The sequence below is a fragment of the Ovis canadensis genome, chromosome 16 (genome assembly GCF_042477335.2).
Source record: "Ovis canadensis isolate MfBH-ARS-UI-01 breed Bighorn chromosome 16, ARS-UI_OviCan_v2, whole genome shotgun sequence".
Taxonomy (NCBI): Eukaryota; Metazoa; Chordata; class Mammalia; order Artiodactyla; family Bovidae; genus Ovis; species Ovis canadensis.
In genome coordinates this window covers 46,120,129-46,139,689 of record NC_091260.1, presented here as the reverse complement: position 1 = coordinate 46,139,689, position 19,561 = coordinate 46,120,129, and the positions used below count along the sequence as shown (strand labels likewise).

At 39.5% G+C, this 19,561-nt stretch overlaps 1 protein-coding gene across 1 annotated transcript in view; it reads right to left on the bottom strand.

Moving 5' to 3' along the window:
- Positions 1-3,832: 3,832 nt before the first annotated feature.
- The window catches only part of OXCT1 (3-oxoacid CoA-transferase 1), a 161,764-nt gene continuing 146,035 nt past the window's right edge, over positions 3,833-19,561 (bottom strand). Inside the window, exons 15-17 of the mRNA XM_069556449.1 lie at positions 19,447-19,527; positions 12,838-12,939; positions 3,833-5,692 (exon numbers count right to left, since the gene is read on the bottom strand). Coding sequence (XP_069412550.1) covers positions 5,651-5,692; positions 12,838-12,939; positions 19,447-19,527 — 225 coding nt within the window. The 3' untranslated portion in view covers positions 3,833-5,650. The remainder of the gene's footprint in view (positions 5,693-12,837; positions 12,940-19,446; positions 19,528-19,561) is intronic.

Below are 19,561 nucleotides of genomic sequence, written 5' to 3'. Positions count from 1 at the left end.
GAGAAGGATTAGGGTACTCACTCCAGTATTCTTGGGCTTCTCTGGTGGCTCAGATGGTAAAGAATCTGCCCGCAATGCGGGAGACCTGGGTTTGTTCCCTGGGTTGGGAAGATCCCTGGAGAAGAGAATGGCAACCCACTCCAGTATTCTTGCCTGGAGAGTCCCCACAGAGGAGCCTGGCAGGCTATAGCCCATGGTGTTGCAAAAAGTCAGACATGAGTGAGTGACTAAGCACAGCACAGCATATCAACCATATCTCTGGGGTTCAACTGAATGAGTCTGAACTACAACTCTGACTTTGAAAGTGAGTTAAGGTTAATGTCATGAAAATCAAATTTCAGGTGTTCAGCTACAAAGATAAAGCAGTGTTCATCAGCCCCTCCTGCTGGTGTCAGATGAGCATCCTCACCTACAAGCCTAAATAGGTCTTTTATAGGAGCAAACCCAGTCATTACAAACCTTCCACATGCACAATTTCCCTGGTGTTGCCATTAGCCTTTTTAATAACTACTGATTTCCTTGTAAATTGGATGGACAATAGCTGTGTGGACAAGAACAAAACCTGAAGACATACACCATTAGGTTGAAAGGTTTTGAACTCCCTGCTTTGTAACTTACCAGAGAATAACAAATCTAGTTCTATTCAGGGGATGAAATTCACATTAAGTACCTGGGCAAAATTCAACATTAGCCCTGAAAAGTTAACCTGATTAAAGAGTTGATGGACATTACTTCTCTCAGACTAATAGTTAATTTTAATGGAGTAATGTCTCCCTGGCAGATTACTGAGAATGAAATAACTAGCTAGGTGTTTTATACATTTACAAAATGCTCAACAAATACAGGTCATTATCCAAGTCTCTATTCTTTTGTTAGCCTCCAGATTCTGCCTATTTCCCTCCTTTTATTTTCCTACATCTTCTTTAGAGACCTTAATCTAATTATTTAGCTGACGGAAACCCTCAGGCCTGGCTTACTATCACCTCATGTTTTCAACTAGTAAATTGATTCAATAAACACACTTGGAAAGCTACCATGGGCTTCCCTGGTGGCTTAGAGGTTAAAGCGCCTGCCTCCAATGAGAGAGACCTGGGTTCGATCCCTGGGTTGGGAAGATCCCCTGGAGAAGGAAATGGTAACCCACTCCAGTATTCTTGCCTGGAAAATCCCATGGATGGAGAAGCCTGGTAGGCTACAGTCCATGGGGTCGCAAAGAGTCAGACATGACTGAGCGACTTCCCTTTCACTTTTCACTTTATACTAATATACAAGATATTAAAACAGCACACAGACATTGTATGCTACATTCCAAAGTAAGACCATTACACACACATTTTGGAATATTTGGCTAAGAAAGAGATAACTCTGTAAACCCTTGCTTACACCGGCCACATGAAAGAGTTGAGAGAGATTAAAGTCATATCTGAGATTTGCAGACTGGGCACTCTAACCCAAGAATGCAAAGTAGGTGCTACCTCCTATCCCCAAATCAAGAGAGAGGGGTCTCAAATGCAACACCAGGATTTCTATATGAGCTTCTGCCCTGGCCTCTGATGTGCTCTTGAAAAAGTTATAGGTAACAGATGGGATGCCTAAAAATGAGACAAAATAAAATGACTACATGAGGGGCCTGGGCTTTCATGGTTTGTCAATGGAAACCAGGAGTGTTTTGTATAGCTCCTATGTAATTCATGCTACAAAGAAGCCAGAATAGTGGCCTGACATCATTTCCCAGTGGAAACCCAGTGTGGCACCCCATTAAAGACAATAATGACCATGATAATCAAGCATGCTTAACCTTCACAAGTAAGTATCATTTGTGTGGTTTTTTAAAAAATATTTATTTATTTGGCTGCATTGGGTCTTAGCTGTGGTGCACACGCCATCTATTTGTAATGTGTGAGCTCCAGAGCTGCGGGCTCAGGAGTTGCTGCATAAGGCTCAGTTACCTGGGATCTTGGACCCCTGCTCAGGGATCAAACCCACATTCCTTACATTGAAAGCATGGGATCTTGACCACTGGACAACCAGAGAAGTCACTCATTTGCACTTTATTGCAGCTTTAAGGGAAGGCATTGTCTTAAGCAATTACTTACTTGGGTTGCTACTGGCATCACACTCATGAGACTTGCTGCGTGATCCATGAAGAGAGCCTTTGGATGACTTCACATAGATACACTGAACACTATGGAAGCAGGAAACTTCAAATATATGTCACATAGCCATGTGCTCAGACCACATGACTTTTATTGACACGTTTAAATTGATTCTCAGTATGGCAGTGGAAGCAGAAAGATAGTGTTGAAAAATAAAAGGACAGAACAACTCATGATTCTGGTAATATTATGACACACATTTTTAAAAGGACTGTCAGTATTTTTACAATCATGTTATTAATTATATTGTAGTTAATCTATGGTGGAAGATACTAGATGCTCTCCTTTTCAAAAACAAAGAATTTGAAAATAGGCTAAAGAAACCCAAGATCTTATTTTTTGAGAAAAGGGAAAAGGTTAGTGCAAAGAAACTCATCCATTGAATAAATCTCTGCTTATACTTCCATTGGAATAATTTTCAAAGTTGTGCTGACTACGCTGAAACTGTAGAATGAAAGCCTCCACCCACAACCTTCCTGCCCACTGGGTAACACCTATAGATGCTCTCACATGTGTTCGATGGGTCCAGGGAGAAGCAGATTTGCTTATATTCTGCATACCTTCTATAGGAGACAGATCCCTCCCAGGACTTAAGAACTACCAAAGTTGCTTGAATTCACACTCTGGCTGCAGGTGACAAAGGATCAAACAAGAAGGGAGACTTGTGGGCTCATGTCCCAGCATGGCTGCAGAGAAGTTGGCCTTAGATGGTACAGAACCAGAAACTCGAATACCACTGGGATGCCCCCTCCCTACAGCTCAATGTTTGTGTTTCCATTTCTTTCTCTCTAACTGAAGCTCAGTGTGTTGGGGGGAGGGGGAGGTGGGTGTTGGTGCCAGACTCACATTCTTCTTATGGCTCAGTGAACAGAGATGAACAAGAAAATTGGCTTCTCTCTCATCTTCAGTTTTCAACATAGGATAAATAACCTGAATCGTACATTTTGGGCCATACAGCCACCCCTTATAAAATCACTCTGGACAAAGGAGAGTTACCAAAAGAGGCATATCTTTGGCTCAGCTCCTTGGACAGGGAGTGAGTCTGTTACAAGAGGGGCAACATAGATGCTGGTTAGACACCTGGGTAGGGCCACTTCAAAATGCAAGCAAAATCTACATATCACTGGAAAATTCCTCATTACTAAAGAAATGTTGGACTCCCCTGGTGGTTCAGCAGTTAAGAATCTGCCTGCAGTGCAAGAGATGTGGGTTTGATCCCTGGGTCTGGAAGATCTCCCGGAGAAGGGAAATGGCAACCCACTCCAGGATTCTTGCCTGCGAAGTCCCATGTACAAAGAAGCCTGGTGGGATACAGTCCATGGGGTTTCAAAAGAGTCAGACATGATTCAGCAAGTAAATAGCAACAACAAAGGAATGTTAGATACATGCGAATAAATAATAACACATGGAAATCTGGGATAATCGATTTTTATAGACAAATAAATGATGACTCTGACAAGAAGCAAAGTCAGAATTCATGTAGGTAAACATTTCACTTGTTCTTTCATGAAGGATAACATCTTTTCTTTGACAAGAGCAAAAGAAAAAACACTCACTTGATTAGAAGTAGTAAAGTGTGCTAACTTTATTATTGGCTATCACACCAATCTCTGTTGTATCATTCCCACATTGAAACCATTCCCAAATGAGAAAAAGGACAACCACACTAATCGACATCCATTTGGAATATTTATTGTAGTTCTTAATGCATTTCTTAACACCTATGACACTCTTTAATCAAAAATATAAAGTCATCTACTTAGAATTTGCCACTCAACATGAGGTGCTTTCTTAGAATCACAGAAGTAAGTTTACAAATACAGCAACCATCAATATCATACATTTTCCAAACCATAACTCTAACACAGATGTAAATTATTCTCCAGACCATGAAAATTCTCTAGAAAGTCCATTTTACCAGTATTGGGAGAGGAAGCTTTCAAACATGCAGCCAACCAGAAAGACCGTTTTATATACGGAGTGTGCTTCTCCTCTCCTTCCTCTAAAATGATAGAACTGTAGCTGTATCTGAAGAGAAAGTGAATTTAATGACAGCCATTAGCTAAAAACTTGCAGAAATGCCTATATCTGGTATGAGAGGAATGATATACTGCACTGTAACATGCCTACCTCTGTCCAAAGGACAGCAATCTGGCCTGTCTTCAGGTGCCTGGACTTTTCTCCAATTTGATACCCAGGACGCTTGGTAGACCCCCTGGGGAACAGTTTGATAACTGAGGATACCTCGGAGGAGAAGGTCCTTACAAAGTCTAATCTACAATGTTTATTTTCTGAGGATGAAGTTCACTGCACTTCAAATCCTGGATTTGCTCATCGTTATTTTCCCTAGTTTGATAAAGCTGAATAAAAAGTATTTTGCTCAAGGAAGAAGCCTGGGCAGAAGAAAGAACACTGTTCTGTAGAAAAAAGCTTTCAATATTTAGAAACTTTCCCGAGAAGAAAAAAGAGACCCTGAAAAGAAAGGATTCTTAAAAAAAAAAACAAAAACAAACTAAACCTCTCCTGTCATTGTTACTGCAGGTTCATGATAAATTACCCCACAGCTCCTCTTACCTTAAGAGGAGGTATTATACAAGAAGCCCACAATACCATAGAGAAAGACTTCTAAGGATCCTTCTGGATACACAGGAATACTGCACTGTTTGAAAATGAGAAAACTGACTAATCAGTTAGGTTTATAGCCGTCTTTCTAAAAAAAAAAAAAAACTGTCATCTTTGGCAAAGCACAGGTAGTTATTTGGTTTGTTTATAAAGGCAACTTCTTGGTTGGGTGTCAGCACCAATAGACTCTACACCCTTCAGTCTCTCCCACAAACCCGGTTATTTCTCTCACAGAGATGTTCCTGTTTGCTTTCTTGGGCATTTATTTTAGTTACCAAAAGTGGGGAGGGAGAAGGGATGCACTAAGGTGTATCACAAAGTCAGAGGCTCCAAAAGAAAAGACAGAGAAGGCTAAAGGAAAAACCTAATCTTTAAGACAACATTTCTCCTAATTCAATCCACACAAATGTTATCTTTTAGAACTAGAACAATGCTGCCCTGGGTATACTCTGAGTGGAGTTCTTCTCCTCCCTCCTTTTTTTACTACATGTCATGATTTAGTTAGGAGGGAAAGTATACCAATGAAACTCTCCCTAAGGGCCCATCTTGGTACAAATTGTGCACAATTTAATGTATCTACCACAGAAGATGAAGATAAATCCAATGTGAGCACCAACTGTAAATATGACCTTCTCAGCACTTATAAAACAAATAAGCTAAACATATATATTTTTCCTTTTGGTTATTCATTAAAATGCCATAGCACGCTGGAGAGAACAAAATCTATATGGCTATAAAAGCAGTAAGATGCTAGAAGAAAACTAGACAAAAACTGTAAGATATACAATTATGATTACTGATGTCCTTCTAATAAACTCCTATGTGGTTAAAATGAAGAGCACAAGGCCTAGAACAATGGTTTACTACACATTTCAAGTTGAGATCTGCTGCATCGGTATGAGTTTTGGTGAAACCTGGTAAAAGAAAGAGAAAAAAAATTATGGACTTATGAAAAAAAACTTCATGGTATAAAACATCTCTGCTTTGAATTTCCAAAACTAAATGATGTAGGCAACAAGTAGTCTTGCCATAGACCCCACCTGGAGTTTCCTCATTATTTTCCCATTTGAGCCACTGAGAAAAAAACACTTTTATCCATTTACATTTTGTGTATCTGGTAGTTCTCAACCTTCTTGCATTATAGCTCTTAAAGATATTTAAGACTCGCAACCAGGAGGAGGTGGAGGACGAGCAGCAGGAGATGAACAAGGGTCCAGATGACCAAACTCTCCTGAATGGCCCCCTGAGCTCTGAGACTGATGAAACTTCACTCAGAACAGAGCCATGGAGCAAGCCACAAGTCCACAAGTTTCAGAATCCTTAAAACAGGTCCAGTCAATTCACAATTTTGCTAAGAGATAATGCAGTCTTTGGATAACACACTTTTATCAGAAATTTCATAATCAGAGTGGAAATGATAAAAGGGCAGTAAAAAGATACCAGGTTATTATAAAAAGGAAGTAATAGCATTACAAATATTAAATATTAACTATGATTATGTTCAATGTACCAAATAGCAAATGAATTCCAAGGAGTCTTGAAGTAGAGAAATATGAGGGCAGATCTATATTTAATGCTAAAGCTGGTGGAGAAGGAAATCTAAATGTAAGTGTGTGTGTGTTAGTTGCTCAGTCATGTCCAACTCTTTGCGACCCCATGGACTATAGCCCACCAGGCTCCTCTGTCCATGGAATTCTCCAGGCAAGAAAACCAGAGTGGGCTGCCATGCCTTTCTCCAGGGATCTTCCCAACCCCGGGATCAAATTTGGGTCTCCCGCATTGTAGGCAGATTCTTTACCATCTGAGCTACCAGGGAAACCCTGGTGGTAAGTAGTCTGGCTTAATTTTGACGGATCTTTCAAGGTGTAATAGCAGGTAAATTTAATCTGGCAAATATCCATTAAGTCTTAGTTAACAGGCTACATGGAAAGCATAGTAAGGAATACTAAAATTTAGGTGATTTTTGAGCCCTTCATGGATGTGACAATTGAAGGGGATCTAATTTGTCTTCCAGAATAAACACTTAAAATTTTGTTAAATGAATGAATAAATGAGTAGATTAGATAAGCCTCAAAGAACTAGAAGAAAGGTCTCCTAATAGAGGTTACGTCAGTAGTAAAAACAGAAGACAATTATTTGGCTATGATGAGGTTAAATATTGCTATTCATTTGTAAATTGTTTTCTTATTAAGTCTTCACAATGTCAAAAGTTAATGTCCCCTCTTCCATTTTTCTACCTAAAAATGCCATGACCAGAGTAAAAAAGATCAGAATGGCTTGGTACATATCTTAGGATAAATGAGAGCTCACTCAGACTTGCCAGCTCCAAGAACAGATATATAATAATAGACAAAATAAAAGATGTTAATATACAAAAGTCACAGATCTTCAATTCTACCAAAAAGAATGAAGATATAGGGGCTCTGAGTATTTGGAGACTGTGTCTCATAAACAATCGATTTTCTTTTTTTAAACCACAGAGCACTGGTAGAAATAATTTAATGAAATAAAACTCTTCTTTGGAAACAGGTCATTTTCTAATAGGTGCTTTATAGCACTGCCTTTAAAAGGAAACTGGACACCTTGATTTTTTCAAACTAGACATCTGATCCTTATCCTTGTCATGTTGGCCCTATTTTGAGCTCTTAGTAACCTTTATAGCCTCAGCATGGAACTTGACTTTTAACAGAAAAGAAGATGAACCTTTAGGTACACTGACTTGGCCTGTCTATTTCTGTAAAGAGAAACAGCTACTAACCCATCATTATTCATTTGTTTTCTCACAGTCTCATCAACATGGGGAACCCATGTAAGCTGAAGCAGATTATCCTGCCAAAGTGATCTACAGGCTAAGCATAGGACTACATGATTTATGAGCAGAGGATAAGCTAACAAGTTGTCTTCCTAGTCCACTGAAATCCAAAGAATATACTGTTTAATTCTGGTATAATACCAGTTCATAATAGACATTGAGAATACAAATTTATTCAACTTGGCAAAGAATGTCTGTAGCTGGCTTCTTTCAGATTCCCCTGCAAACATATCAATAGGCAGGATTCTTATTTGATTTGTTGCCACTGGTGGTTTAGGCGTATTCTTACCTACAGAAAAGACCAAGGCTCTTGGGAGTAGGAACTATACTAGTTTGTCCTGTTTTATTCATATTTCATAGCTTAATATGCGAGATACACTGGGTGTTTAATAAATAACCATGGACAACTAATAACCTCTGAAAGTTTATTCTACTACATGATGTTCAACTATGGATTCAATTTATTTTTAAGTTTTTATATTAAAAAAAACAGAAAACTTAAAAAATAAAACAGTAATATTCTAGTTCAAAAAGGCCCACAGATACATGTTGTAAAGAAAAACCTATCTTATGTAATTCAAGCATGAATCAGAAAAGAAAGAAATGAATATCCAATTGAACCAACTATTTATTAAAAAAGATACTTTGGAATATAATGGAATTCAAGTGGTAGGATGCCACCTTCTTCCTTTTTTTTTTTTTTTTTTTGGCTGCACCACACAGCTTGCATGATTCTCAGTTCCCCTGACGAGGGATTGAACTTGGGCTGCAGCAGAATCCTAACCACTAGGCCACCAGGAAGCTCATTTCCTTTTTCTATTTGGCCCATGAAGTAGCTGGCAGTAACACACTGAGTGATGTAAGTATAGCCAGAAATAAATTTAACGTGTTCATTAGCTTATCACAGCTTTAATATGAGAACTGTACAATATCACTTTGGCTCTTTGAAAATGAATTATTACTGACTACTTATTTGAGAGATTTTTTTCAAAATGTGAGTGCTCTAGAGAAAAAGTAAACCAGAGAACTCCTTAGTCATAAAAATGTTTGGAGCTAAAATTATTTAAAAAAAATAAAAAGCATTTTTGCATAGCATCACAGTCAAGCATTTGTAGGGCATGAACATGTGTGTATGGCATTACTAACCAACAGTGCTGGTGTCAAGTATTTATTCCCCACTGCTCATGGGAAAGGACACTTATCAGTGTAATACTCTGGCCTCAAGTGTGTCCCCTAAGAATGATTTGGGCAGAGGAACTGGGGGTATGTGGAATACAGTCTGACCCTTCTTCCTCAGCTTTCTGTAGGAAGCATGTGCTATTTTGCTTTCAGCCACATGGAAAGAAGTTCAGTAGAAAAGGCTCTCCCCTGCGTGGAAGGCCTCATTTTTCAAGGCTGCCTATAACTGGGAGTGGAGGTCCCTCTCACTTCATGGGTTTGTAATTGGGAAAGTTTATATGGCTGTACATCTAAGCCATATTCTTCATCCTAGGCTTTATAACATGATATTTTAACCTCTGCTTGTCCAACTCATTTATCACTCTCGATAGATTTGGAACTCAATCTCCAAGAAATACAGAGGAAAGTCCCTTTCTTTATAACAACTGCATTTTGAAGGACAGCAATCATATGGAACAAAACCTCTGTCCATTATGGTTGGCTTCTTTTGCTGTCAACTACTCCTGGCCAGAATCTTATTTTAGAAGTGTGAGGAAGTTTCCTGAAATATAGTCAACATTTGCATTTCTTTTATAAAACGTCTACTGCTTTCTCTGGAGTTTCAGACGTAACATGACAGAGACTTTCCTACTAACTGAAAAGAAAATTCCTTTCTACTCACATTATGGTTACTATGAATTTTTTAAGAAGCTATTTCAAGTGATACCTAAAGGACACATTTCCCTTCACATTTTTTGTTTTTGCTAATCGTACTGTGACATACGGGAAAGTCTTCAGTTCAGTTCAGTTCAGTCGCTCAGTCGTGTCCGACTCTTCGCGACCCCATGAATTGCAGCATGCCAGGCCTCCCTGTCCATCACCATCTCCTGGAGTTCACTCAGACTCACGTCCATCGAGTCCGTGATGCCATCCAGCCATCTCATCCTCGGTCGTCCCCTTCTCCTCCTGCCCCCAATCTCTCCCAGCATCAGAGTCTTTTCCAATGAGTCAACTCTTCACATGAGGTGTCCAAATTACTGGAGCTTCAGCTTTAGCATCATTCCTTCCAAAGAAATCCCAGGGTTGATCTCCTTCAGAATGGACTGGTTGGATCTCCTTGCAGTCCAAGGGACCCTCAAGAGTCTTCTCCAACACCACAGTTCAAACGCATCAATTCTTTGGCACTCAGCCTTCTTCACAGTCCAACTCTCACAACCATATATGACCACAGTCACTTTTTTTTTTAATGCTCAGATATTTCATTACCATTATTTTTAATACCCTGAAACCTCAATTTTTCATGTCCTGTTATCCGATGTTGTCATATTTGTCTTTTTCTTTGAAATTCTCAGGATTTTCTCCATCAGCTCACATCCACATTCTATATCCTTTGCCCAGTCCCTTACCCATACTCTTAGGTACATGGGATTTTTACCAACACATTTTCATATTTACTTTGATCGAGGTCTTTAGCTTTCTTTGGGCTAACTATTCCTTTCTAAAATGTTCACTTCTCAGTATACAGTGAAGGCTGAGTGGCCTTTGCCAAACAGAGATCTTGAGTAAGCTGTAAGTAAGCAGTCACATAGAGTAAAATGCTATCTATGCTGTAATAATCATGAGATATCTTTTGAATTATTAAATAAAGAGATGCTATCCCAATGTACTTTATTATTAAATGTAGCTTGTTGAAGAAGTGAAGTGAAGTCACTCAGTCGTGTCTGACTCTTTGCAACCCCATGGACTGTAGCCTATCAGGCTCCTCCGTCCATGGGATTTTCCAGGCAAGAGTGCTGGAGTGGATTGCCATTTCCTTCTCCAGGGGATCTTCCCAACCCAGGAATCGAACCCGGGTCTCCCGCACTGCAGGCAGACGCTTTACCATCTGAGGCACCAGGGAAGCCCTGATAACCCAGCTATTAAACAGAACTTCTTATGAATAAGAACACTTCAGTTTCTAGTCTTACAGAGAATTTGATACATGTGGCTTCATCTGTCAGGGTCTAAAGAGATGCCATTGATCATTAGATCCTCAAAATCCAGTTGAGATGGCTTAGCTGATACTACTAGATTTTTTCATTTTCAGAGCAATGTTGACATAAAAATTAACACTTTATTTCAACAGCCTCATTTGGAGGAAACAAAATTATACGTCAATACCAAAAGAGGAGGAGGGTTGCTACTGCGATTAGAGAGATGCCACAGAGATATTTTTCAATGTATCAAGACATGGAAACTAGCACTTAAAAAACAAAGCAAAAACAGTAAAAATCCATCTTTTTCATTCTTGATTTACCTACATGACTTAACAAGAAAAAAAAACTGATAACAATGAGGATCTTCTTTTATAATTCTCTTCTGTAGCAGAGATTTGAACATTCTATAGAATGTCTCAAAAATGTCATCTGCTGAAGAAGAGGTTAACTTATCCACAGAGGGAAAAAATATAAAGAATAGCTTAAGGAAGAAAAACTGTTTGCTTTCATCACTGGAGTAAGGAATTCTAAATAGTTAAACTATAAACAAATCCCATTTGTTACCCACTGAGGTCACTGAAAAGTTAATTAAAGATGCACTTTTCATGTAAGGAATTGTTGGAAGACTTCTTTTTTCTGAAAGGAAATTCAAAGAAGGTTAATAGACAAAGACCTTCACACAGTATCAGAAACAGTTATATGTGGATCATGAATTATGCAGAACAATTGTGTTTACAGATGTTTGTTAAACACTAATAGGTACCAACCAATCATGTAGTACCTCAGGAAGAAATGTATGAAATACATGCATGATTTATCAAGTAAGTTCCTTGGTTGCTCATATGGTAGAGAATCTGGCTGCAATGTGGGTCAGGTTGATCCTCACTGGGTCAGGAAGACCCCTAGAGAAGGAAAAGGCAACCCACTTCAGTATTCTTGCCTAGAAAATTCGGCAGACAAAGAAGCCTGATGGGCTACAGTCCACAGGGTGGCAAAGAGTCAGACATGACTGAGAGACTAACAGTTTGTTAAATTACTTTCTCCAGGATGGGTAGCTGCAATATTTCTTCTCATTATAAATATATTTCATTTTAACATGTTCTTAAAAAGGTATGTGAGAAGCAAAGTCTATTTCTTAATTTTTCAGACACATTTCACCTTTACTTTCAATTAACTCCAAAGGGACTGAACTCTCTGCCCAATCCCATCAGTTTGGTGACTGGTGATTCACAAATAAGCTCTTATATTAAAAGGCCATTATTTATATTATCAGGCCCAAGCTGGTCTCAGTAGTAAAGAATCCACCGGCCAATGCAGGAGGCACAGGTTCACAGGTTTGATCCCTGGGTTGGGAAGATCCCCTGGAGAAGGGAATGGCTACGGACTTTAGTATTCTTGCCTGAAGAATTCCATGGACATAAGAGCCTGGCGGGCTACAGTCCATGGGATCGCAAAGAACTGGACACAACTGAGTGACCCTGTGGACTTTATTCTCTGTTTAAAAAAAGGATCTGGAGATTTCTTAGAGGATACTTCTGATGTTCTAATATGCTTTGTAAGTCAGAGTTTTAAAGCACACAGTTTTTCTTCAAATACAGGAATCATCTATTTTGTGATTATCAATCCAGTGGTGTTAAAAGCTCAACATTCTAAGATCGCCCATAGATGGAATGATCAAGCAAAGAAGTTAATCAGAGAGAAAATCAAATTCCACACATACATTTCAAAATAAGGAAGAATCATTTGTCTGTGTGTGGTTCACATTTTTTAGTTAATAAAGTTTGGCTGTGCCCAATACATAACCCAGGAACAGAGGACTGCAAGGAATGTTACAGCAAATAGCTTAGAGCTCAAGCTCAACCTGCTGTTTGCAGCAGCTCCTGGTGGTTCCTCCCCCTCCTGCTTCTGATCCCTGAGCCAACCCCGTCCCCTGAGTCAGAGCCTGTTCCTGCTCCCACCTGCTCTCACTGGAGGCACCCATCCTTCCACTTCTGTTCCCGCAAAGGTCAACTCCAAAAATGATCACAAATTATTGGTTCATGTCCCATAAATACCCATTAATCAAGCTTGGGGTACAGGACAAGTGGCTGGATTTGTTCATAGAAACACTTACTGTGAAATCACACCCAGTGCTCTTTTTTATGTCATCCACTGTCAGGCCTTCCCAGAGTTCAATGAGAGTCAGACCCTTCTTGTTGTCCACATCAAACACAGCCTGTCAAAATCAAGAAAATAACAGTGACTATTCCTATCACTGTAATTATTTTATAGCACCAAACAGAAATAACCTCACAAGTTTTTTAAGGACAGAAAAGACCCAGGGTAAAAGACTGAAAATCAGCAATGAAAACATGTCAACTGTAACTACTATATTTTGGTGAGAATAAATGCCAGTGCCTTAATTGGCAATTAGCTGGGGAGTGCTGTTGATGCCAGAAAATAAATGGATGCTGACTACTGATGGCATTTGCCACTATTATAACCAGTTTTTTTTTTTTTTTAACTACTTTCCTTTTGTTAGATCTAACACTTTTGGTCAAAATTTAATTTGGCAATTAACAATGATCTGAACAAAAAAGGAGGAAGAAAAGCAAGGAGGGAGGAGAGATTTAGAAGGTGAAAGTACAGGGATGATGGGGGAAAGTTGACTGATGCTTCTCAGTAAATTACCGGAAACAAAAGCAGGCAGTCTGAAGTAGCTAGGAGTTAATTATAAAGGGACAGTTCGCCCTGAAAGACAACCCCCTCCCCCAGGTAAATATTAAAGCTTTCCCTTAAGTCCTGTGAAAACACACAAATCTGAAAGCATAGAGACTCTCCCTCTGGTATGGAAATCAAATGAAGATGCTTACGTTTAGGACAAGCATGAGAAGGCTCACCTCACCCTAAACACTGCATTTCAACATTCTGATTGGTTATACTAGGTGATGGTGGTGCCAATTGGTATAGCTTGACCCAAGCAGGTAGATTCAACCAGCTGTGTCTGATACAGAACACATGTGGTCACTCTTGGTAATGCAACAAATTGAGTAGAAGGGACCCACAAAGTCACGCGATAAAATCTTCCACACAAGAATTCTTCAAAGCATCCTTCTGAGATGGTCTCTGGGGCTTTGTTTAGAAACTTCCAGTGGTAGAAGGCTCACTTTCTAAGGCAGATTACCTCCCAATGGGAAGCTCTAACTGCAAGAAGCGAAACTGCTTCCCTAAACATTCACTCATGGACTCTACAGTAAGTTGTCCTCCCATGCACTGGAATTGTTCCCTCTTCCAGTTTTCAAGGTCAGTCTTCCAGACTTAAATTTTATGCTTCCCAGACCTCTCCTCTCCTCTGGAATTACCTTAAATTAAACTATTATTTGCAGCCTTAGAATCTTTATTTTCATCTAGCTTGGAAGTCCATCCCAAATTGACATTTTTAAACACACTCCTGGAGGCTATTAAAAAGACACAGTACTGTGTACTCCAATATAAAATAGAAATTTTTAAAATAATAAAAAAGAAGACACAACAATATGTAGCGGAAAGAATCCTGGCTTTCAAGATGAACTGGAATTCCAGCTCAGCTGACAATAGCTATGTAATCTTCGCTGAACCTGTCTTCACATCTGTAGATGTATGTCAAACAAACCTACCTCCCAAGATTGTTATACAGGACAAATATAATAACAAACCTACTCTGAGCAGCTGGCCTCATGCCTGAGACATAGCAAGGACACCACAGAGGCATATTCTTTCTCCCACATGTGTGTATGTGTGTGAACACAAATTAAAGCCTCCAAATGATTATCTGTCTCCAGATAACTGATATTTCTCCTCAGGAGCAAAACATTAAGGGAACTAGTGATATTTGCTTTGTTTGATAAATACATAGACACCTGATTGGTTTTACTGGAAAAGATGATTTAAATTTGGGATGATATATTTCAGCAAACATTTTTGTTTCCACATTTTTATGTTCCTAAAGACTTTTTTCAACTGAAATATGTTTTGAGGGGGAAGAAATTATCAGTGAGGAATGTCCATATGAGGCAGTAGGTTATTCAATTTCAAAATGACAATGACAATTTTTTTTTAATTGGCAACTTTTTATTTGCAGAAAATGTGTCTGGAGCATCATTCATACTATATTCTTTCCCTTGTATTATGAACAACCACAAATTTATCAAAATGGAACAAATAAGAGGAAAAGAACCTTATTGTGTATAACTGTGGTATTATGAGTATAAGGCTTCGGTGATCAAGAAGATAAACTGTGTGGCAAATGACACTGCTTTTAAAAACCTTTTATTAACATCTTTATCAATCCCTAATTAGCTCTCAAGGTCATATATTAGAAAACTAAGCATTATGAATTTTTTAAAAAATGAGAAACCTACTTTTGAAATATTGAGGGAGATTCCCCACTTAGTCATATAAAGTGTAAACAAAAACTTGATAAAAGACAGACACTAAAATCTAAAAGCTACAACCAACTGTTCAACTACCAAGAATAATATTTCAATTACTTTGTTTTACAAATGAATAATTTTATTATTTTTTTACCACCATAACAGGCTGCATTATGGATAAAGCAATTAGTCACAGCCCAAGTGCTGTGGAGGAAGGCATCTATCATCCCATCATTCTAGCAACACAAAACCAAGAAAGCAGAGTTGTAATATCTCTGAAGCCTCTTTCAAATGGCAGGCAACTAATGGAACTTTCCTTAAGAGCTGAAAATGGAATTCTAGTCCCACATCTGCTCTGGCAGAGTGGTCACAGTCATTAAACTTAATAGCAAGGCAGCATTTATTAAGCATCTACTATGTATGGAGCACAGGGGAAATAACCTACCTACTCCATTCTCTGAGGCACCCAAAGTGCCACACTTTGCTCCCTTTATCTACACAACGCCACCTATAGGTTAGGTTCCAGTTACCCCCATCAGCTAATGAGTTCACACGTTCTTTCAAACAGTGACTTCTCTGAGCTCCAGATACCCATCTCTACTTGTTTGTCAGAAATCTCAGACTGGATACTTTGGATGTCACCTTACTCAGGAGTATCAAGTTGAGTATGTTCAAACAAAACCTATTTTTTCGCTGCCTCCCCTTGCTACTCCCTTTCTCTTCCTGAAGAGCCAGGCTTCATTAAAGATAAAAGAGGTAACCATGACTCTAGCCAGAAAACTCAGGAATCACCTCTGCCTTAGTGACTATGCCCCATTCATCACCAAGGTAGGCTGAGTCCATCTCCTAAATCTTTCTGAAATCTCTCTTTGGGTCTTGCAGTTCAGGACCTTGATATTTTTGACCAAGATACCTGAAGGGGGTCTCATGGCTTCTCCCCCTATTCTATGTAAAAACCATATGGCTCTTTACAAAATGCAAATCTAATCAATGGTGTCCCCAACTATTAAAAATCACGAAAGTGAAAATGAAAAATTTGATCAGTTGTGTCCAACTCTTTGTGACAGTCCATGGAATTCTCCAGGCCAGAATACTGGAATAGATAGCCTCTCCCTTCTCCAGGGGATCTTCCCAACCTGGGGATGGAACCCAGGTCTCCCACATTGCAGGCGGATTCTTTAACAGCTGAGCCACAAGGGCAAAGTCCATTAAAAATCATGAAGGGCTCCCAAGTGCCTTCTATATAAAACCCAAATTTATTAACAATATATTCACATTCCTTCATAATTCAGCCCCTCACTGGGTTTTCACCTTCAGCCTTCAAAATCCCTGGCTATCCCCTCACTCCATGCTGTCCCAAGCTCCACACTGTCCCACATGCAAGTCCTTGAGTAAGCTGTGTTTTAATACCTCTGTGACTCTGCCTATTTTCTTCCTTTTGCCTAGAAGGGCCTCTTTGGTCTTATTATCACTTATAAAAACTCATATTTGTTTTTCAAGACTCATCACTCAATCTATTAATTTTCTCATCAAGGAATGTATGGTATTTATTCAACAGGCATTCACTGTGTACAGGTCAATCATTATGCTCAATGTTGATAAACAGTAATGAGTGAGACAGGCAGAGCTCAGAGGTTATTTCAATACAGTGCTAAGTTAGGGTGGAGTCCTAAGATTCAGGGAAGCAATGACAAGACTTGGGGACAGACAGGGAAGGTTTGCTAGAAGAATAAATAGCTGAGACATAAAACATGAGCAGGAATTAGCCAGATGGCTACGGTGGGAAGAGCATGCCAGGGAGAGAGACAGGATGTGCAAAGTCCCAGAAGAACATGGTGTGTGTTGGGGGGGAAGGTGCAAGTGATGCCACATAGTTCATAGCATTTAGGATGGTAGAGGTGGGGAGAATGTTAAGGCAAAAAGAGAGCAACAGACTGGAGGAGAAAAGATTCAGACTGTGAAATGCCTTGCAGTTAAGAGCTTATATTTGATGGGAATTCCCTGGTGGTCCAGTGGTTAGGACTCAGCTCTCACTGCCGAGAGTTGTTCTGTTGTCACTGAGACCCTCAGTCCTGTCCAACTATTTGCGACCTCATGGACTGTAGCCTGCTATGCGTCTCTGTCCATGGGATTCCCCAGGGAAAGATACTGGCGTGGGTTTCCACTTTCTTCTCCAGGGGATCTTCCTGACCCAGGAATCAAACCCATGTCTCCTGTGTTGGCAGGCGGATTCTTTACCGCTGAGACTACTAGGGCCTGGGTTCAAACCCTGGTGTTGGGGAACTAAGATCATAAAAGCTGTGCGGTGTGGCCAAAAAAGAAGAGAGAGAGAGAAAGAGAGAAAAACTTATATCTGATACCACTTAGAAGCTTTCCTGAGACTCTCTTGAGCTGCTACGCAGCCTTCCTCTGTGTTCTCAACTCAGCATCTGACCTGGCACATCTCTCCTGTGCACTTTACTCCATGCATCACTCTAACTTCTGGCACCTCTGGATGCTGGATGTCAGCTCCCCCTGAACATGCTCCTGGGTGGCAGACTGTCCTCCTTTCTGAGCCCACTGTTGGCAATAGCCTGCCTCAGAGAAGGAGCTCAGAAATACTTATGAAATGAAAGGATGTACAAAACAATAGTGCAGATGGAGAGAAAGCGTAGAAAGCTTTTTTAAATGGCAGTAAAGTTAAATAACATATAAGTAATCTCATGAGAAAATGCAGGCATGTAATCAGTAGTTCCCAAGCTTTTTTGGTGCCAGGGACTAGTTTAGTGGAAGACAATTTTTCCGCAGACTGGGGGTAGCAGGTGGGATCATTCAGGTGGTAATGTGAAAGACAAGGAGCGATGGGAAGAAGCAGATGAAGCTTTGGTTGCTCATTTTAACGCTCACCTCTGGCTGCGCCAGCCAGGTTTAAGATGGGTACCCGGCGGGCTAGGGGCCCCTATATTAGATGGTAAGTGCCAAAATGAATGGTGGGCCACTCTGAGGGTGAAACTGTGAGTGCTAAGTTATCTGAAACCTCTTCATGATGAAGCTGAAAATTATATTAAAAGATGGGTAGAATTTGGGGAGGCAGAGTTGAATGGGAGTCGTTCCACATGAAAGCACTAAACTGGTAAGAACAAGGCAAGGGCGCACATGAAGGGGGGCCAGGGAGAAGAGGAAGATCGGGGGTAAAATGTGGCTGGGATTGCCCATAGAAGCTGTACTGCATTACTTTATTAAAGAAAACAGGAGCAAGGACTGTTTTGTCTTTGATTTCAAAGTAATGGATTCTTTTCAACAAGTCCTGTCCATGATTGTGGAGGAATTTAAGAAATGATAAGACTTGGAATAAATGGTAGGTTAAATTTGTGCCCTTTTATCTGCTTGTTCTTCTCTACATGTCATTGTTATGGATATAAACTGCCCTAGGGGCAGGCACCATTTTAGGACAAAACTCTCCTTAAAATGTGGCTTCTGAAAAGTATTATAAGCCTTCTGCTTCAAAAGGCTGCTTTAGGGTGCCTCGAACCACAACTGAATGAGGGTTCTAAACCAGACTGATACCAAAAGGAACAGCACCATTATGAAAAAACAAATAAACAAACAAACTCTTGATCTAGAGAATTCTGTTCTGTGGTTCATCAAAATACTGATTCAAAACAATTCAAATGACACCCTCCTGGCTTACTTACGAGAACAATGTCATTCCAGCATCACAGGTTCAAATCTGCGTAGAAAAGGAACTACAGCACCTGCAGTGATGCTGCTCTCTTAGTTTCAATTTACCAGTAACAATTTTCTATCAAAGAAGATAATATCTAGAGGTCCTCTAAAACGCAGGTGTGTTCTGAAGTCCACTTTATGCAAGAACCAAAGAACAGATTTTTCTGGTTCACTGTGGGAGCCATACTGCAATTTGTACCTAAATGGTTAAAACCTAATTTTTACTGAGTTTCCTAAAATGAGATCCAACAATGTGTACTTGTGATTCAGGAAATCAAAGAAGACAGAAATGATAAATATATTCTTAACTTTGTATAGATCATCTATTGTATTAGTCATAAGGCTCAATATAACTTTTCTTTGATTGTATCACACTGTCAAAGTTACCAAGGGGAGGAGTTCAATTTTGTTTGTATGTATACTTCCAGAGAAGTTCACTTAAGAATTATGCATCCAGAAACATTAAATTGATGAATCTTCCTGCTCAGTCTACCCACAGATTAAATTAATCCCAAGACTATCAATGTAATACACTTTTAGAAAATAACAAAAAGTTCTAAAATGCTTATACATTTTTTTTAAAAGGTAGCAGGCACTAAAGGAAATAAAAGAGAAAGGCACTTTACCTTTTCAGTAATGATACGGTTGACACACTGCTTTCCTGTTAGAGGTAATGTACATTTCTCCATGATTTTATGTGCATTTCCCTGTTTTAAAAAACATCAAAAAGAGTAGTTAGGG